Here is a 20,037-nt window from a genome sequence, read left to right as displayed (position 1 = left end):
GGGCGACACGCATTTCCGGTTCCGGGTGGCGGAGTGCCCTTGGGGTGGCAAGATGGCGGCGGCGCTACTGCTGTGGCGGGCGGGGCTGGCGGGGCCCCGAGGAGGCGGTGAGTCGCGCACGCACAGCCCTGCGAGGTGGGACGTGGCCGGGACCCGGCTGCCCTCCGTCCTTCGGTCACGGGAAAGTGGAAGGCTCCAGTGTCAGGGCTGCCAACTCCAGGCGGGGAGATTTCAAAACAGTAAAGAGGCCAGTGGCACAATCAAGTTGGTTAGTCTTAAAGGCGCTACTGGACTCTTTACTGTTTTGCAGCAACAGACTAACGCGGCTGACTCCTCTGGGAGATTTTAGGGGTCGAACTGGGGGGGGGGTGCTGGGTTCGGGTAAGCGGGTCTAATGCCTGCAAAACTGCCGTTTTCTCCCATTGGTCGCTGAGGTGCTCCTGGACCGAATCTTGATTTCCTCCAGAGAGCCGAATCTCTGCAGCCTGTTGTCATTCCGGGAGATCTCTAGCCACCACCTGGAGGTTTGCACCCTTAGGCTCTATGAGGAGGATTCCTGACCACCACCACCACCCGTCTTTCTCTCTCCCCCAGTTCCCCATCCCGAGTTAACTAAGGGTCTCTCTACACGAGACATCCGGCAAGTGAAGAACAGATGTTGGGAGATGCAATGTTAGCCAGGAAGGGTAGTTTAAAAAGAGAGCTGGGGGCAGGGCTAGGACTTTGCTATAAGCTGTGTGAAGGGGCTGTGAAATGCCAGAAGGGAAACTTCAGCCCATTAAAACCTCTCCAGGTCCAAACGTGGCTTTGGAAGGCAGCTCCAGCCCCTTTCCATTCCTCACCACCCTTTGGTTGTCATCGCACACAGTTTTAGACTGGAGAGGTGAAATTGACAGAGCCTTGCAGAGAAGATGAAATTAACAAATCCTCTGAGTTGCGATCTCCACAGGCTCTGTCTTTTTAAACTACTCTTCCCAGCTAACATTGCATCTCCCTAAACTTAAACTAATGTGGTGGTGGTGCCTGTGTTTTATATAAACATCTCATAATGCATGGGACCTTTCCCACCCTCTAAGTCTCTAAGAGATGTGTTTGACCGCCCCACACAAACACACACTGAGTCTTCTGAAGCGCTAAAACCTTTGGCTTTCAACTGACATTGTTTTCTTAATTGTTACCGGCCGGGGTTTGTTTAAGCATCTCCTTTCCATTTATGAAGTGGTGTGTTAGTGCTCTGTGGGCTGCAGCTTATGTTCCCAACCTCCAGGTGGTGGATGGAGATATCCCAGAATTACTGAACTCCTGGCAACAGAGATCAGTTCCCCTGGATAAAATGACGGCTTTGGAAGATGAACTCTATGGCATTACGCCCTACTGAGGTCCCTCCACAAACTCTGCCTTCTCTGGGCCCCACTCCTCAAATCTCCAGGAATTTCCCTAACTGGGGCCAAAGGCTTGCCCTGTTGCATGGAGGGGCAGCTTTGTCCTTTTGAAGGTGACTCTTATTCTCCTCCCAACCAAGAACCAGTCTTTGGTCTTCTGTGGCTGGAACATCAGGCCTATGTAGATGTTGTGCATTTACTAGCATTGAGAGTGGTTCTGTGAATTACTTTTCCTCTGATCTCTCCCCCCCTCCCCCTGTTCCTTGTGCGTTTAATTTACAGGACAGGGAACATATTGCAGCTTACTCACTAAACATTTTGGGAAGGCTATAGTGCTGTCAGTCTTGGACAGAGACCAATTCCCACCCCCACCCTGCCATATCTCTCTTGGCAGTGTGAAGCATCATCTGGTGTATGTGCAAACAACAGGCATTACTGTGTGGATAAGGGCAGCAACAGCCTGTGGAGGCTTCCTTACAAAGAGTGAGTGTGCAATGTAGTAGCCAGTTATAAGCATATTTAATTTTGGCCAGCATGAGTTGTCCCAATTGCACACAGCAGTCATCTGCTTCAAAACAGGATGGCCTCACAGGGGAAGCAGTATTCAGGCTGAGTAATGTTGCCACTTGCAGTTTGAGGATCTTGCCGAGCAGCTTGTTAGATCCTGCAATAAGATATGGTCTCTTTGAGATTCCTCTACCTCAGTGATTGTTACTATAATCAAAGTGTTCTTGTGTTCTATTTGTGAGCAACAGAGAGGAGATTGTTCTTACCCTTACTGCATACACGAAGGAATCTTAATACTGGATGTGCACCTGTGTGTGTCCCCTGCCATTGTACACCATGGAGTAATGTGGGATTGCACGTCCTGTGGTTTTGGAACATTTCCAAATAAGTGTGGGGTCTGGAAGTCATCCAGTTCTCTCTTGCAGAGATGGGGGCGGTTTTGTTAAGAATCCCAGCCGCTTTGACCTGTAAGCTGTTTCACACAAGAATCTACACCATTTGAATATGGAATCCCAAAGATCTGTCTTACGTTTCATATCATGTGGTCCTTATATGACAGTACTGCACCCTCTTGAATTGCTGGTACATATCGGAGGTAGAAAATATTGTTATTCAGTCTCTGAATGAGAAACATGACTGTTGGATGAGACTTTACACTTTGTTCCTAAAAACCTCATGCGTTTGCTTCTCAAGTTCTTTTGTTAAGCCTGATATTGGTGGTACTTATTGCCTCTAGCATCATACATATGTTGATTTGGATCCGGAAATCAATGTGCCATGAATGAAATGCATCTGTTCTGTACACAGTTCTCCTGAGTAAGGCTCTTTTGACCAGACCAGCCATTGCCTGCTCTGCAACTGAGGAGCGCCGTCTTCTGGCATGCAAAATCCATACATCCCCCAGGAGTTTAGGTAAGTGTCTCATGTTTATCTCATGTTGTTATTTCACATGTCTGTGTCAAACTACTAGAGTTGCCAGAATTGTTCCTGCAGGCGTTGGGCTTCTGAAAGCCAAAATCCGTGCAAAATGCTGTCCCTACTTTCTAAGTGGCAACAAGATCTTAGTTATGCTTGTGCTGCTAAGGGGCTGGTTCCTATGATTTTTCTTTGGCAATAAGGAGTCTGCCTTCAAAACAGTTCCACTGGCAGAAGACTCCTCATGCTAGACAAAAGCACTACCATTAGCAACATAAAGTCACAGGATCTGTCTCAATAAAATACATTTAAAATATTTGTTGCTTTAGCCTTTATTCCATTATTTCTTGAAGATTTGGGGCTGTTTGTTTTGATAATACATTAGATTTTAGATGAATGAAATGCTGCCACCCCCATCACAAAGCCACATTTCTTGTCTTTATGGCTGGTTGTAGACGAGAGTTGTAAGGATGTATAGTGATATATGCTCTCATGTGCCAACAATGTCCCATCTGCTCTGTACATTGGACAAACCAGCCAGCCTCTGCACAAAAGAATAAATGGACACAAATCTGACATTAAAAATGGCAACAGCATTCAGAAACCAGTGGGAGAACACTTCAGTCTACCAGGACATCCCATCAAGGACTTAAAGGTCACCATAGTTCAATAGAAACATTTCAAAGTCAAAATCCAACGGGAAGCTGCTGAATTGGAATCGATACGTAAATTTAACTCAGTCAGACTTGGATTGAATAGAGACTCTGGATGGTAATCTCGTTATCAAAAGGAACTGCCCTCAGGCATTCTATTCAGATTCTGCAATGGAGGGGAGGGGTCACACCCAGGCTGGATTGTGCATTCCACCTTTTTCATGACTTCTGGTAACTTATTTACATTTACATGACCCTCACTCCCTGCACCCTCTCCCCCATCCCTTCACCACCTATATATGTCTGGGCAGTTTCTTCATACCCTCCATGCATCTGACAAAGAGAACTGTGGCTCTTGAAAGCTTATGCTACAATAAAGTTGGTTAGTCTTAAAGATGCTACTGGACTCTACTATTTTGCTACTACAGACTAACACGGCTAACTCCTCTGGAAGGATGTATAGGGGAGTGTACAGCAAATCAGCATGTCAGGGAAAGAAAGGTGGCTTGGCAAACTTCCAGTTCACAGCAAGTTCATCTTTCCTCCGATAGTGCCATTAAATCTCCACTTCTTCCTTGCCCACGATTGTTCCTTTGTTTGGAACCGATGATGTAGTGGTCAAGCATAAGGCTTTGAATTGCATTATTAAAGGTTGTGGATTCAAGTCTTGATTGCTGTAAAAAGGGGCATCTATTTTTCTTGGATGGAAAAAATAGCAGCGTTTGGACATCTTTATTTTCCGTGCAGTGGTCTTGATTAGTGTAAGTAGTCCACGGAAAGCCATTAACTGTAATAACCCCACATGGTTTGGGATGGTTTCTGGAGATGGATTTGTTTGTTTTTAAGTGCAGAGAAGTTAGCCGTGTTAGTCTGTGGTAGCAAAATCAAAAAGAGTCCAGTAGCACCTTTAAGACTAACCAATTTTATTTTAGCATAAGCTTTCGAGAATCAAGTTCTCTTCTTCAGAGTCTCTGTATCAGGCATCTGAAGAAGAGAACTTGATTCTCGAAAGCTTATGCTAAAATAAAATTGGTTAGTCTTAAAGGTGCTACTGGACTCTTTTTGATTTTGTTTTTAAGTGCAGTGAAATAAATTGGGATTCCAGGAGATGTTTACACTGAATGGTTTTGTAGCGTTCTTGAGAGAAGATGGTCTTGTCTTGTTCTTTTCTTGGGGTTCCCTGTGGTGTCTGCTAATTATTCAACCAGTTTCAACAACAATTTCTCTGTACCTTTTTCCAGTGCCTATTTGACATTGTTAACCCCCCGTGCCCCACCCCCTAAATGCATGACATGGAAGAAAGACTATTTGGAGTGTGAGGTGTATGTTTGGGGCTTTCCTTCCAAACATTGCCACTTGCATGAGTTTGTTAATGTTTCAGAATCTAAAACTTTTAAAGATGTTGGGTTCTAGTCATTGTTTTGAAGAAGACGCTGTAAGCACAGTGGTAGAACATCTGCCTACAGCATGAGCTGTCACCTTTGCAAAGAAAGGCTGTGTTCCTGTTCGCTCGTGAACATATACACTCTAGAACCTAGACGGTGATGCTGCAGTACTGTAGAACAGCTGCTGTTGGGTGGCTCCGTGCCTGTCCTGCAGTACAAATTATGTTAATTATAGAACCGTTCGAATACTCAACATGTGCAAATTGTGACACCTCTGTGCTGTGCAACAGTTCCTTTCTTGACTGGGTGTTCTGTGTATTTTGTTGTGGGTTTGCCCCTCTTGTTACTTCTTTAGTGATGTTGTTTTCCAGAACAACACAATCCGGAATCTACCTTTCTGGATCACAGCTGTGATCCTTGAAAGTCCTGCCTCTATTTTTTAAAAGTTCTAGTCCTTTGGGTCCTGAACATCTCCTTGGGCAGAGACGGGGCATATTTATTTATTTAAAACATTTCTGTGCCACCTTTCCACCCAACTCAGGGTCCCCACGGTGGTGAGCCTCAAAATATTAAAACATTTCAAACATTAAAGACTGTGTGCAAGAGCTTCGCTATTCAGTGAGTGGACCTTGCGTGCCCTTCCAAGGCTGCCCACCCCTCCCTTCCAAGCTGCAGTCACAATTCTGTACCAAGATACCCTCTGCTGTTCCACACTTACCATTATGTTGACTTCTGCCGTCATTCTTCTCCAAAAAGGAAAGGTATGCAAATGTCCACTACTGGGTTTGGAATTATGTATGGCAATTACTAATATTCAAATTTGCAGAATTAAATTGGCCTGTATAATTTGGGCATTTGATTTTGAGTGGGGGTGAAGTTCCTTGTGCCGCTGAGATACCTGTCTGATGTCTGTCCCTCCCTATGCCAGATTCTTCTAAATCTTTGCCTTGAACAGATCAGGAGGCAGAAATTGCCCCTACCTGCCCAGCCAGATAGGTGCCACATGGGTAGCTGTGTGTCTGCTAGTTGGCATTAGGCACCAATGGAATAATTCCCTGCTTTTTTTGTAGGGATCTGTTTTGTTTTCTCTGGGACTATGTGGCCTGGCGACTCCCTTGCCTTATCAGTCTGCCTAGCCACAGACCTAGGGAACACTGGAGTTCTGTCAGTCATTTTGTTTGAATTTTCATTTTGGGGAGACATTGAAGCCATTTAGCCCTTAGTGTGAGGAAGTGCCCTGTGTGAAATTTTGGGAACTCTTTACTGCCAGAGAGAGAGACAGACAGTCAGACTTCCTGCATTTACAGACTCAAACCCTAACCCCCAAGTAGCGTAACCAAGCTGTGATTGGAGGCTAACAGGGCATCTTGTCTTTGTAGCAGGTTCCAAGGCAGCCTCTCTGCACTGGACAGGCGAGCGAGCAGTCAGCGTCTTCCTGCTTGGGCTCCTGCCTGCAGCCTACCTGTACCCTGGACCGGTGGTGGACTACACCCTGGCTGCGGCTCTCACACTCCACGGCCACTGGTAAGCATGAAGGCGCAGCCAAAGAAGGAGGCCGGTCTTCCTGACAGTGCAGGGCTCGGAGCCCTGAGCAGAAGGGTCCTGCGGGCCTGTTGCTGGGGAGCTGGTTCACTTGCAGTAGTGTATTGAGTTAGCAGCCGTGGCCCTCCTACCTTCCTTACAAAAACTTGCAACTGCTTCATACAAGGTAGCAAATTCAGAGTGAGGTGATTTGTGAAAGGACTGCAGGGTGGTCCTGCTGGTCGAGTTCAGTGTCTCTGGAGAAGCCAGCCTTGAAGTTATAACAGGGCTGAGACCTCCAGGGGGCGACGCTGATGTCAGAGTCGTCCTTTAGGGACAGAGTGAATCTGTTAATGGTCCAAGACAGTTTGGAGTAGAGCTCCAAACTGGAGCTCCGGTTGTTTCTGCACCCCTTTGAATCTTGATAGTGTGTCGTCCCCAGGATCTGCCCACTTATTCCTGATCTGGTCTTTTGGCCGTGCAGCACCCTCCGCTTGTCCAGTCTGCAAGTGAGCAAGGCCCTTTTTTCACAGCTGTTAGCTGTGATAGCAGAATGGAACCTCCATGTACGGAAGCAGTGTACCCCAGGCTACTTTTTTGGAGAGCCAGTGCAGGGCTCTTACTCTTTCATCTGACTCTGCTTGTGAGGTTTCCAGGCGTATCTGGATGGCCTCTGGGACACAGAGAAGCAAAACTAATTAGACTTTGGTCTGATTCCACAAAACAGTTTTTACAATGTTTATGTTTTTTTAAAAAGTCCTTTGCAAGTACTGGACTTTTCTGCTTTAGCAGTCATTTCTGCCTTACTATTAGCCTTCTAGCTTAGATGCACCTGTAAAATATAACCAGAGGGGACTTTTGGTTTTCTCTGCCTGTGGAATGAAACACAAAAAGAAAATAGTATTTTCTGGCGCTTAGCCGTGTTAGTCTTGAAGACCGACTCGATTTCTTTCTGTATCATTTCTTTAGCTTGACACCAGGGGGCAGTGTGGTACTTAAAGGTACCCAATTTGGTCCTTAAGGCACCCTTAACTGATTCAAAACGTTTACATGCTTTCATGGCGCCTAACAATAAAATTTAACGATACAATATACCAGAGTTTAAAACATCATAGATCTACAGTGCAACAAAACCAATTACTACCATCTCGAGACTAGAGCAGTGTAAAAATAATGGCATATTACAGACAAGTATAACCAGGCCACAATGCAACACGGGCAGGGCCTCTCCCACAGAGGAGGAGGGGTGTGAAGAGGCCTCACAAATTTCACAGGTGGGGCAGCATCCCCCTAAGGCAGGTTCATGGGGAGGCTGGCTGACTGTCGGGTCTCCTAGTTGTAGTTGTAGGTCAAAGCCAACACTGGGCCTGGAAACCAATGGATAACCTATGTTAGTCTTCTGCATTCAGGACTGGTGCTAGTTTCCGGATACTCTCTAAAGGCAGCTGCCTGTGAAGTACATTGCTTTCATCTAATCTGGAAGTTACCAGGGCATGGGTGATGGTGGATAAGTTCCCACTTCCCAGGGGAGGATATTGTTGCTTTACCTGATAAAGCTTGGGGAGGCAGTCCTGCCCATCTTCTGGGCATTCAGACATACAGCAGGGTCCAGGAAACACCCCCCGCCCCCACAGCTGAACGCCTGATTGTAAAGGGGGGAGAGCAATTCCAGCCAAAGCTGCAGGATTTTCTGGGGGCACCCACAGCCAAGATCTCCTGGATTCGGTGTCCATTTATCAGCTGCCACCCATTCCCTCAATGATTTCTGGCACTGTACCTGATGAACAGGCAAAGCAGAACTGGCATATTACGCCTTGGAGCTGACCTCCGGGAAGTTCAGTTCTCCTTCCTCTTTTCCCACTCCCTCACGTTCATGGCTATATGCATTTCCCCTCCCCCCCATTTTTGGCTGCTGAAATGCTTTTCTGCCTGCCATGCCTTGACCCCAATCACCCCACAGCTCTGAGGGGCTTTGGTTTAATGATGGAGGGGTCATCTTCTGGCTTTCTCAGTCTCAGAGAGAAATTCTTTGCAGTGAATTTGTGTGGGGAAAGATTTCCACAGCCAGCTCAGTTAGGGGATGGAAATTTGGGGTTGATTTTCAGTGATCATTGATTTTGCAATTGCGCTTCTCTGAGTCAGCTGGCTATGGCTCTCGCAGATCTTAGGTTCAGCTTATTAACCCTTGAGCAGTTAGTAGAGATTAGCTATGTGACTGACTTTTGTAAGTCCTCCTTAGGGCTCTTTTGCTCACATTTACTACCACCTCAACACTGCCCTTAATGTTGAGCTGTGAATTAAGCATCCTGAGAATCTATCAATTTAAAAGAAGCTTTCTGGCACCTTAGGACAGTCAGCTTTGAAGATGGAAGACTCAGAGGCCAGAAGTAATTAAGCAAAACAGTAGTCAGAGAGATGGCACCTCCGTGCCCTGCTGAGCTCCTTGGCCCTCATTGCGACCAGCAGAAGTTGCATATAGTTTGAAGAATGTGTTTGTTTAGAGCATGTTCTATGTGCAAGGGACCCCAAATTGTACGTAGTTGTGTTGTTCTGGACAAGATGTAAAAGCAACCATGTGTGATACTTTTTTATTAAGACTAACCAACGTGTTGCATAACAGCAAGCAATCTTTTGAGTATTCCAGGACATTTTATTAGGTTGCATGCTCTTTCCTCCCCCCCCCTTTTTTTTCCAGGTCAGCACTAAGAAAACTGGAAAGTTTGGTTGCTGATTTTTCTCTTGGTTCTCATAAACAGGGATTACACTGAAGTTGTATCTACTTCCTTTCTGTGAGGAGTGCAAAACACCTGTCCCCTAAAAACGTTATTTTTTTCCCTAAAGTGGCTTAATGTTGTTGTATTGGGATGAAATTGACTCTTCCTTGTAAAATCCCATCATACCAAACTACGCGCGCACGCACGCACGCACACACACACACACACGGGCTTAATATAATTTCTATAATTTAATGCCAGACTCTTAAATGAAAGAGTAAGCAGACCTTTGCATGTCACTTCTCCCCCTTCTGAAGTTTCACATTGATGCAATATAGTGAAGAGTCCAGTAGCACCTTTAAGACTAACCAACTTTATAACTTCAGAGTTATAGCAATATATTAGCTAACATTTATTGTTGTACAACCTCCTATGTCATTGAAATCTTCACACCCCTACTGTTTCAATTATCAAAGTTCATTATTCTATTCCTGTAAGTATTATGTTTGTTGTATTAGTTAAAAACTTCAAAAATGAAGAATTTTTTAAAAAAGACTAACCAACATTATTGTAGCATCAGCTTTCGAGAACCACAGCTCTCTTCATCAGATGCATGTGACAAAGAGAGCTGTGGTTCTCAAAAGCTTATGCGTCAATAAAGTTGGTTAGTCTTAAAGGTGCTACTGGACTCCTTACTATATTGCAACTACCGACTAACACGGCTAACTCGTCTGGATTGATGCAACAGCTGTAAGGGAAGAGTTAATTCATATATTTTGAGTGAATCCTGTTTCAAAAAGGACCACGAATACATGGCAGAGCCGGTGAACTACACTCCTTGTTTTTGCAACTGAAGCAGGCGGGATTGCTGGCACGGTGTTTTTGTACTGTGTGGACTTCTTATCAAGGGCAGGACTTGAGTCTGGATGACTCAGGAGGCACTTGGCCGCCTTCATTGTTGGATCTGCCAAAGGTGTGGCCAAGAACCATTTTCCGTATTAGTGGACTTAGAAGTTGACTTGGAACTCAAACATTCCTGCATCTAGCTCCAGCGGGCGATGGTACGTTCTTCCCGTACTGGAACAAATGTTCTCGACTCCTTTGGCATCTCTGGAATTGGGCGCACTCTGAGTTTATTGCTGCTTCTACGCTGTCTTTTGTTTACTCGCACTTTTCTTTTGCTTCAAAGGAAACTTTAAGAATAGCCCTGTGTTATGACCCTTTCTTTCTCTTGGGTAGATTTTGCCTTTAATCTTTCTCTTACACCCTCTGGGTAGATTGCTGCCACCAGGAATTATATTCCAAGGTATTTTATTTAAATTTCCCCTTTGGTAACGTGCCCAAGGGTCGGGCTTTTTCGTGGTACTACTTGGCCCCGAGGAAAGGAATGGGATATAAGAATGACAGATACTCTAGGATATAAAAAAAAAAACCAAAGTAAATTTTTATTTTTATAAGAAGCGTATCGGTTTCATATTATTTCTAAAACTTGATGGTTTCAAAAGGGTAGTTCTCAATTCTTAAAGTTACTTTACTTAAACCCAGTCACACAGATCTTCTCTCAGGCTTCACACACAGTTTGCGTGTTTTTGATATTAATTTCTCTCTCAATTACAAGTAAGACCTTTTCTCGGGTGCACACACAGTTTGCCTGCTTTCTCCTGACTGAACGTTCTTTCACAGACACACAGTTCAGGCTTCCCCACAGTCTGCACAAAGTTTGCCTGCTAAAACCAGACTCAATATTTTTCTCAGAAATGCTTAAACATGCTCAGGCTGCACACAGCTTGCCTCTCTTGCCCTGACGGAATCTTTTCTCTCCCCTCTCAGTCTAAAACTGCACTCACTCCGCCCACACTCTCCATCATCAGCCAGTCATATCACTCCCTCATCCCTCTTTTCACCCCAACTCTTCATCTATACCACACCAAGCATTTAAAGACACACACACGCATTTACTTAAAATCATTACACCCTGCGTAGAGCAGACTGAAGGCTTTTCACAGCTCAGTCCTAAGAAGACTGAGGACCCTCCGATCAGGAGAAAAGAGGACCCTCCGATCAGGAGAAAAGAAATTGTTATCAGTCCCTGGATCCAAGGAGGCCCGCCTGGCCTCGACTAGAGCAAGAACTTTCTCAGTCCTAGCTCCTACCTGGTGGAACACTCTGTCTACCGAGACCAGGGCCTGGCAGGATCTACTATCTTTCCGCCGGGCCTGTAAGACAGAGTTGTTCGGCCAGGCTTATGGCTGAGGCTGGGCCTCCACTGGCTGGAGGATACAACATTTACTCCCCTCCCTATGAGAGCTGCCCACCACTGTTCTGAAGCTGCTGCTATGCTCAACTGCACTGCTGCACTTTTTGTAATCAACGGTATTGCCGCCATCAAGAAAAGAGTGCTGCTATTTTTAAAATCTTTGTATAATGTTTTTAAATGTTTTATATGCAATGTTTTAATGTTGTTATCTGCCCTGAGCCTGCTTGTGGGGAGGGTGGAATATAAATACGATAAAATAAATAAGAGTTACTTCAGTCTAAGCCTGTTGAAATAAATGTGCTGAGACTGGAGTAACTCTTCTCAGGATTGCACTGTTAGTCCAGCAACCTATTGCCCAGAGTAGCCAGATAGATGCCCCCAAGTAGCTCACAGCTAGGGTGAGAAAGCCCTAACACATCACCTTTGAGCTTTTGGGGGAAAAAATAATGTTTTTTTATCATTATTTTTTATAACATGCTTTATTAGTTTTAATTCCAAATCAACCTACAAACAGATCAAACCAAATCTTACCAGATTAATACATATTTATACAATATATTACACTCCATCTCTACAGTTCAGTTGTATTTGTGTAGTCTGTTACTGTTAGCCTATTATTTCTATAAGTCTACTTTGTTTAATTTTGATAATCATTTTCTTTTCTCACTATAGTACACCTCTCATGCTAAATGACTTTTGTGTGGCCTGGCATTCCACCTATGGCAATATTATAGGGGGAAATTGTGACTCTTATTGGATTCAGTTGCGTCCTTTGACTGGCCCCATGTGCTGCACCTTGGCCTTCTGTTGGAGTTTGTCTGTGGGGTAACCAGGGCTTTTTTTCAGCTGGAACACAGTGGAACAGAGTTCTGGCACCTCCTGAAAATGGTCATATGGCCGGTGGCCCCGCCCCCTGATCTCCAGACAGAGGGGAGTTTATATCGCCCTCTGTGCCGCTGAGCGGCGCGGAGGTCGATCTAAACTCCCCTCTTTCTGGAGATCAGGGGGCGGGGCCACCGGCCATGTGACCCTTTTTGCTGAGAGCGATTTAAACTTTAAAAAACTCCCCCCTTGTTCCAGCTGACCCAAAGTGACGTCCTTGTGCGGTCCTGAGTTCCACCACTGAGTTCCACCACCTCTTTTCCCAGAAAAAAAGCCCTGGGGGTAACTATGTCTTACTGTGCCTCCCCTCCCTACCCGGTCTTGGAAGTGGCCACTCTGCTGATGATGCAGTCTTTTAGTCTTAGGCCCCCCTAACTCTCATCCTACCTTGGAGGCTTCTCACATCTGCACATGAGACCCTGTGCATGTATCTGTCTTCAAATAACCCCTTGCACGTGCGTTTTCCCCTGCAGCCCTCGAGTCTCCTTAAGGGATTGTCATTTCTTCTTTATATTCCTTGCCAGGTTCAATCCTGTCACCCATTAGATCACTGGAATATTTACATCACCAGGCCTTAGGAATGAGCCATTGGAGTTTCTCTTGGCTTTTTCTGAGACCTTCAGTTGAAAGCTGCTCTGCTACATTTAAGTTTTAAAATGTTCCCGATTATGTAATGAAACTGCACTATTCCAATAATGGAAGAAAAAGGCACTATCCCAGCCAGACATTAAGACCTCCCCCCAGCCTAACAGATCTATGGCATCTCTTAAAAATGTGTTAATTTCCAAATTGACAAGATGGACTGTGGAAGTGATGGGGCTGGGCATGCAGAGCTGGACCCAGAGAAGAGTCAGGGCAGCCCCCGGCACTCAAGCCCCCACCCAGAAGGCCTGCTTCCTCCCAGCCTCTACTTCCAGCTTAGTCGGTTCAGAAGTTCTCTAATGTAATATTTACCCATTATTTGGCACATTTCAAATATTCATAGCTCTTTCCAGACATTTTCTCAGAAATCTTTACAACCGCCCTGTGAGCTGGGACAGTGTTATTTTTTTTGTGTTGCAGGAACGGGCCCCTGTGGGAGAACTAGTGATGTGGTAGAGGAGGGGATTGAAGCGGGGATTTCCCAGCTCCTGCCCATAGCCTCATCACCTCTGCCTGCCCATGGTGACTTCATGTTGTGAGAGAATCCTGGGAAAATCCCTGCCCACCCCCAGCTAAGCAGGTCTCAGTGGAGCTCTTAAGGCAGCAGCAGAGAACGCCTTGGTACCCTGACCATTTGAGCTTTTGCGGAGTGGGAGACGGGGACGGACGCTGGTTGAGTTCTTGGAGAATGCTTTGCAAATATGTGTTAAGAGACAAAGCCAGGCACCAAGAGGACCCTGTGCCAGCAGGGAGGGACTTAGAGGCAGAAATCAAAAGAGGAGTCAGCCTGCCCTGCAGAAAAGTGATTCTGTCTTGAGGGGGGGGGGTCTGACCTTGCCACAGTGGGGAGGAGCAACCAGATTCAACTCTTAAATGGGGAGTGGCAGTTGTGTTCCCCTGCCTTTCCCCAGAACCACCCCCCAGAATCTCCCCTAAAACAGAGGGCCCACTCCACCCAATTTGTTGCCATTGGCAGCCCCCAGTGCTAACTTGAATACGGATGAGCAGAATTGGCCATTGCGTTCCATACGAGGCCTCGCTGGGAACTTTGTGCAGGCATATCCATGTTTCCCGCTATGAAACGCCAGGCCCATTCCTGCCTTCTCTTGATGGCTCACAGGCCTCTGCAGCCATTACGCACAGATAAAGCTGTGCCTTAAGACGTGATGCAGTTGTTGACGGGGCCTGCGCTGTCATAGGGGATGGCTCCTTGCATCGGGCCCTTGCGTGGAACTGTGTGGTGCAGACCAGTCCCTTAACTGAAGGTTTTACCCACCGTGGTCTCCAGCCTCTAAAAGGACAGGGACCTCCGTTGCATCAGAACATCTACGGCTGGGAAGCCGAGGTGCTGGACTGAGCTGAGCTGAGCTGGAGGGTGCAGCCTTTGGGGTGGTAATTCTGTATAATCAGTTGTTTGTGAGCTGTTTTGAACTTCTTTAATATAGTCAGTCTTGTATCTATGCAACTAGTTCTTTTCTTTATCTCCTTTTGATCATGATATTCTACATTCTTATGCCGTTGGCATTTTTAAAGTTTGGGCTTGCATCTAGCATTTATTCCTAAAGGTCCAGTTTTGGATCTCATTCCTCAGAAGAATCCAGCCCTCTTTTAATCTTCGCGGCTTTCGTTGCATGCCCCACATCTGTTCTCAGCTGCATTTTGGCCTTTGTCATACGCAGCCTAAACCGATTCAGTCCATCTGCAATTTCTCGTCTCGAGCACATGAATTCCCCAGTTTCTCTTGCATAACTTCCTGGTCTTTTCTGTTCATGGCTTGTCATATCCTCATCCTCTAATGCTGTGATACTTGGGGGTTGTGTTTTGGTTTTGTTTTTTTTTTCAAAAGCAAGCCAGGGACTTACCCTAGCAAAGGCCTGAGAAAGGTGTTGAAACCACGGGTGACAAATTAGCAAGCAGTTTCCCCTGCTGGTCTCTAACTGACTCACTAGACGAAGGAGCACTCGTGAACTGGCTGTTCACATGAGATGGTATGTTCAGCCGCTGCCTTTCTTGTTGCCCCAATTTCTCCCCTTCGGGGAATAATGCCAAAAAAGTTTCAAGTTGAAGTGTACAAATTTTCCCTACAAATTTCCACTCCCGTTCCTGTTTTGGAGCCAAGAAATGGTCAGCTCACATGAATTTCTAGCGGTGTCTGTAATTTAGATGACTTGAAACTGGTAAAAATTGGCTGAGGAAGTTGGGACTGTCATTCCGAGCCTCGGTCTTGTAAGACGAGGCTTTCGAGGCATTCAGCTGCATTGACTCTCTCTTGTGTCAACTCGGTACCCTTGGCCAGTAAGACATCATGACCCCAAGCATCGTTTGTGCTTTCGTTTTTCTGGCTCTGACACAGCTGACTCCCAGAGTCAGCTCCCATACAGGCAATCTTTTAAACTTGGGGAAAGTCAGCGTGGTATACTTAGGGTGTCAGTCTAGGATCTGGGAGACACAGGTTCGAATCCCCACTTTACCATGGTACTTTTCTGGGTGCCTTTGAGTCAGGCATACGCTCTCCATCAAACCTTTCTCGCAGGGTTGTTGTGAGGATAAAACTGAGAAGGGAGAACCGTGCATGCTAGTCTTAGCTCCTGGGAGGTTGGATAGAATAAAACTGCACTGGAGAGAGAGGGAATTAACAGCTCGTGCTTGTCAACATCTGCATATTCGGTAGCTTCTGCTAAGCCTCTCGTCAGCACCTGTGTTCCTTTTTGAACCCTTTGCAACTATGAGAGTGCCGGCCTCTCTTACCTTTTTTCCTTCCTCTGAAGAAGAAATCTACCCTTAAAAGATTGTTTCCTGGATGCTGCTTCTCCTCAGGGACCTAAATGTGTCCTCTGGCAGCTTTCCCAGAGAAGAGAAGGCACAATAGTTGCTGTGACTACAGAAAAGAGATTTCCTCCCTAGCAAAGGAATAGCATTCTGCTGTGAAGGCCAAGCAGCGACTCTTGCGCAATAAGGAAATCACTCAAGGTTCACATCAGTATCAAGTTACGGGAATCGCTTTAGCAAACATTAGGAAGGAGAATAGGGTTGATCTGGAAGATAGTTTCTGCTGTTTGTTTTTCATCCTTTTCTTTCCCTTCCCACCACAGGGGCCTTGGCCAAGTCGTAACCGACTACGTCCACGGAGAGACATCCTTTAAACTAGCCAGCACGGGCCTCTATCTGCTATCCGCCGTCACCTTTGCAGGCCTCTGCTACTTTAACTACCAAGACGTGGGCATCTGCAAGGCCGTGGCCATGCTGTGGAGCCTCTGAGACACACCATCCACTGCCGGCAACATGCAACGATTGTTCACCGCGGCCTCAGCTTCATCATTTTATCACCAAGTCATTGAATAAGGGAGAAGCAGCAGCAGAGGGCCCTGCATGGCATACAGCAGAGTATTTTGGGGAGAGGTTTTTCTGGGTCAGGGTTAACAGCCGGAAGCTACTCAGAGAAATGTGGGGATTTTTGCCAGGAAAAGAATCAGGCCAGGAACAGGTTGGGATTGGAGAAGGGTGCTGGGGTGGTGAAGCCACTAGCTCCCCCTCTCTCCCGGCAGCTCCCCTTTCCCTGCCCAGTGACAGCCTGCTTTCAGCCAGTGCGGCATAACTTGATCTTGGTTTTTCATCTTATGTCTCAGTCCTGAAGTTGCAATTAGTGAATTTTGTACACAGCATCTTGCGCAGGGCTCAGACTGGGTCCTGAACAATTGCTGTGCAAAAAGGGAAGGCTTTTTTTGTTTATTTTAAACTGTGTACAATAAAGAATTTATGGAACCCTCAAGTGCTTGATTCAGAAAAACATTTTTGTACCTTCTTGTTTTTGACTTCATTTAGCTTTTTGCCTTTAAAAAGCTGTTCTCTTTAAAAGAGCCAATGTGGTGTAGTGGTTAGAGTGTCAGATGAGGATCTAGGAGACCCTAGTTTGAATCCCCACACTGCAGTGGAAACTTTCTGGGCGAATTTGGGCCTGACATACATGCATATAGCTTAACCTACCTCACTGGGTTGTTGTGAAAACAACATGGAGGAGATTAGAATTACGTAAGTCACTTTGGGTCCCCGTTGGGGAGAAAGGTGGGTTATAATTGAATTAAATCAGAAAATACCACCATTTTGCATGCCCCATCCCGGACATTAACATTGTAATCGGGCTACGAGCTTAATTCAGTAGGTAAATTAGCAAACACTCTAGTTGATCAGTTGGGCTGACATGGTTCCTTTACTAAGGACATCATTTTAAAAGCTATTTGGGTTCTGCTATGTTACAGTAACAAGGATTGTCATTCTAACATGAAGAGCTGGTGTGGTTAAGCAGTTAGGGTCCAATGACAGTCGGGGAAATCTCAGTACCAGCTCTGTCATGAAAACTTACTGGGTGATCTTGGGGCAATCATTCTACCTCAAAGGGCTGTTGTGACAATAAAATGGAGAAGAGTGAACAGTGTATACCACCCTGAGCTCTGTGGAGGATAGAAATGTACTATATAGAAATTAAAAGCAAAATATCAAGAGAGGTTTTTTTTCCTAACGATAGTTTTTTTATGTTACTTCACATTTCCTTTAATTTCTCAAAAAGACCTTGGTCTTGGTAACTTGTTTTTAAATAATCAATAAATATTCTTGTTAAAAGTCCAGTAGCACCTTTAAGACTAACCAACTTTATTGTAGCATAAGCTTTCGAGAACCTCAGCTCTCTTATCAGATGCATCTGACGAAGAGAGCTGTGGTTCTTGAAAGCTTATGCTACAATAAAGTTCGTTAGTCTTAAAGGTGCTACTGGACTCTTTACTATTTTGCAACTACAGACTAACACAGCTAACTCCTCTGGATCAATAAATATTCTTGAACCCATTGCAAATGTATGCCAAGAAAACGTAAGCAAATACAAACCCTTTGCAACTAACAGCTTGCTTGCTTTTCTCGCTGTAGTGATGCAGTGGTTCTTCATACATTAGTACAGAATAGATCTACAAATCTCCCAATGTATTTTTAAATCTTAAAAAAGATACTTTGGGGTTGGGGGTGTGTGGATTGGGGCTGCAGCGCTGGGGAGAAGAATGGTTTAGCCCGTTTACTCAGTGTATGTTTTTCCCCTAGAGAAATTCTCTCACTCCAGCTGCTGTGCCCCTTTATTATATCTGTTTTGTTTTCTTATTATGGCTAGTAACAACTCAGGGGAGGAGGCGGCAGTTTCTGAAGGTGAAAGGGTTATTGTCGGCCCTTTCCTACGGCATTGCAGTCTTAATTCACCTCCACACCTGCTTTAAGATTTTAAATACCTACTCAGGGATTTGCTATGTTATTACCTATTTTGTCCCTGTGCATATGTGCTGTTAGAGCCTTCTAAATGTTTACAGAAAAACTCCGGTTGGGGTGCATTGGAGACGTGAGGATCCCCTTGCTTATTTGATCTGAAGCAGCCTCTGGTTAACTGCAAATTTTTTGCCTTTTTTGGTTCAAGACTGTTGTGAAGCCCAAAATGCTTAAATGGGAACAGGTCCCCATACCGGTCACAGACTTTTCTCCCACCTGAACCACCCCCTCCCCGTGCTATGATGTTTATAACCAAGTTCTGCATACATAGGGCCTTTCCAAAGGTTGTAATGTACAAAATCCCACAGATACAGCAGAGCTTTGAAGTGAATCCTTGCCTGTGCTTCATTTAAAGCCTCTCCTTGGCCGCAGGGTATTGTGTGACGTGTGTTCTGGATTTTTGGATTTTACTTTTTGGACCACCATGGCTGCTAACAGCCTCTTTCTTTCAAGGGCAGGGGACTTGCTTTTTAAAAATGCATTGAGATGTACAGTTGTTTACAATAACTTGTGTGTCAGAAACCAGACTCTGGACAGCATTCTGGGAGACCGACAACTCTGCTTTTGTGCTGGGCATTTATCAAAGTGCCTGCTTGTAAGGATTCTGCCCTTTCGCTTCATTGACTTCTCCACAAGCAATGACGTGACTTAATTCTCAGTGTGTGCCGTAGAGTGTAATAGAACTGACTGTTCTCTTGATTTGTGACTTTTGTTATTAGGTAGTGGTGGTGTTGATTTACTGCCACAAAGGGCCAAGTCACTTTGGTCTAATTTCTTCGGTGTGCCATGAGCATTTGTGGCAAATAACTTTGTTTATCTATGGTTTTTTTAGCTGCATGTGCTTGCATGGAAACAGAAGTTTCAACAGAAGTTCTAGGCTTGGCTATCTGGACAATCTAGTTTCCGTCTGGAAATGGTGGCAGCCAGGGCCGGTGCCAGAGGTTCTGGCGCCCGAGGCGGCGTGTGCACACGCGCCACTGACTGCGTGATGACATCATCACTGATGTCATCACGCACCGCAGGGGGGCTGGGAAGCTCGCGGAGCCCCAAGCAGAGAAGCTTCAAGCTGCTGCTGGGGCAGCGCGCGGAGGCTGCTCCGTGCACCGCTCCAGCAACAGCTCACGGCTTCTGCGCCCAGCTGGGGCAGAGGAGCGCGCAGCGGAGCTGGCGTGGCTGGCTGCAGCAGCAGCTGCAGCCAGCCAGCCCCGTGCCGCCACCACCACATGCCCCAGCCGAGCGCAGAAGCTGTGAGCCACTGCTGGGGCGGTGCACGGAGGCTGCTCCGTGCGCCACCCCAGCAACAGCTCACGGCTTCTGCGACCGGCTGGGGTGGAGGAGCACGCAGCGGAGCTGGCGTGGCTGGCTGCAGCTGCTGCTGCTGCTGCAGCAGCCAGCCAGCCAGCTAGCTCCATGCTGCCACCGCCACGCACGCCAGCTGGGCGCACAAGCCGCGAGCTGCTGCTGGGGTGGCGCACGGAGCAGCCTCCGTGCACCGCCCCAGCAGTGGCTCACAGCTTCTGCGCTCGGCTGGGGTGTGTGGCGGCGGTGGCAGCAGCACGGAGCTGGCTGGCTTGCTGCAGCAGTAGCTGCATCCCAGTCATGCCAGCTTCGCTGTGCGCGCCTCTGCCCCCCGACACCCCCTCCGGCGCCCCTCCAAAGCCCGCGCGCCCGAGGCCACTGCCTACCTGGCCTCCATGGGCGCGCCGGCCCTGGTGGCAGCTGCACTCTAAAACGGGGGTTGGGTTTCTGAGGCTTGCCACAGGCCAGATGTGATCTTCTGGAGATAGTATAGGAGTCCGAATCTTATGTTTTAAACCTAAGCCAGATTTAAAAAAAAAACCAAACCTGTTAATAACCTGATATTTCATAGAAACCTAA

General features: G+C 46.4%; 1 protein-coding gene across 1 annotated transcript; it reads left to right on the top strand.

The window, feature by feature from the left end:
• Positions 1–53: 53 nt before the first annotated feature.
• Positions 54–16,627, top strand: SDHD (succinate dehydrogenase complex subunit D; the record flags this gene model as incomplete). The annotated part of the gene is made up of 4 exons (XM_054997981.1): positions 54–135; positions 2,697–2,801; positions 6,222–6,366; positions 15,951–16,627. Coding segments are annotated over 4 exons (498 nt in total), but the record flags the coding sequence as incomplete, so codon positions are not given.
• Positions 16,628–20,037: the final 3,410 nt, after the last annotated feature.

The sequence above is a fragment of the Eublepharis macularius genome, chromosome 14, assembly GCF_028583425.1.
Source record: "Eublepharis macularius isolate TG4126 chromosome 14, MPM_Emac_v1.0, whole genome shotgun sequence".
Taxonomy (NCBI): domain Eukaryota; kingdom Metazoa; phylum Chordata; class Lepidosauria; order Squamata; family Eublepharidae; genus Eublepharis; species Eublepharis macularius.
The sequence above is the reverse complement of the archived record's forward strand: the minus strand, read 5'-3'. Positions and strand labels throughout refer to the sequence as shown.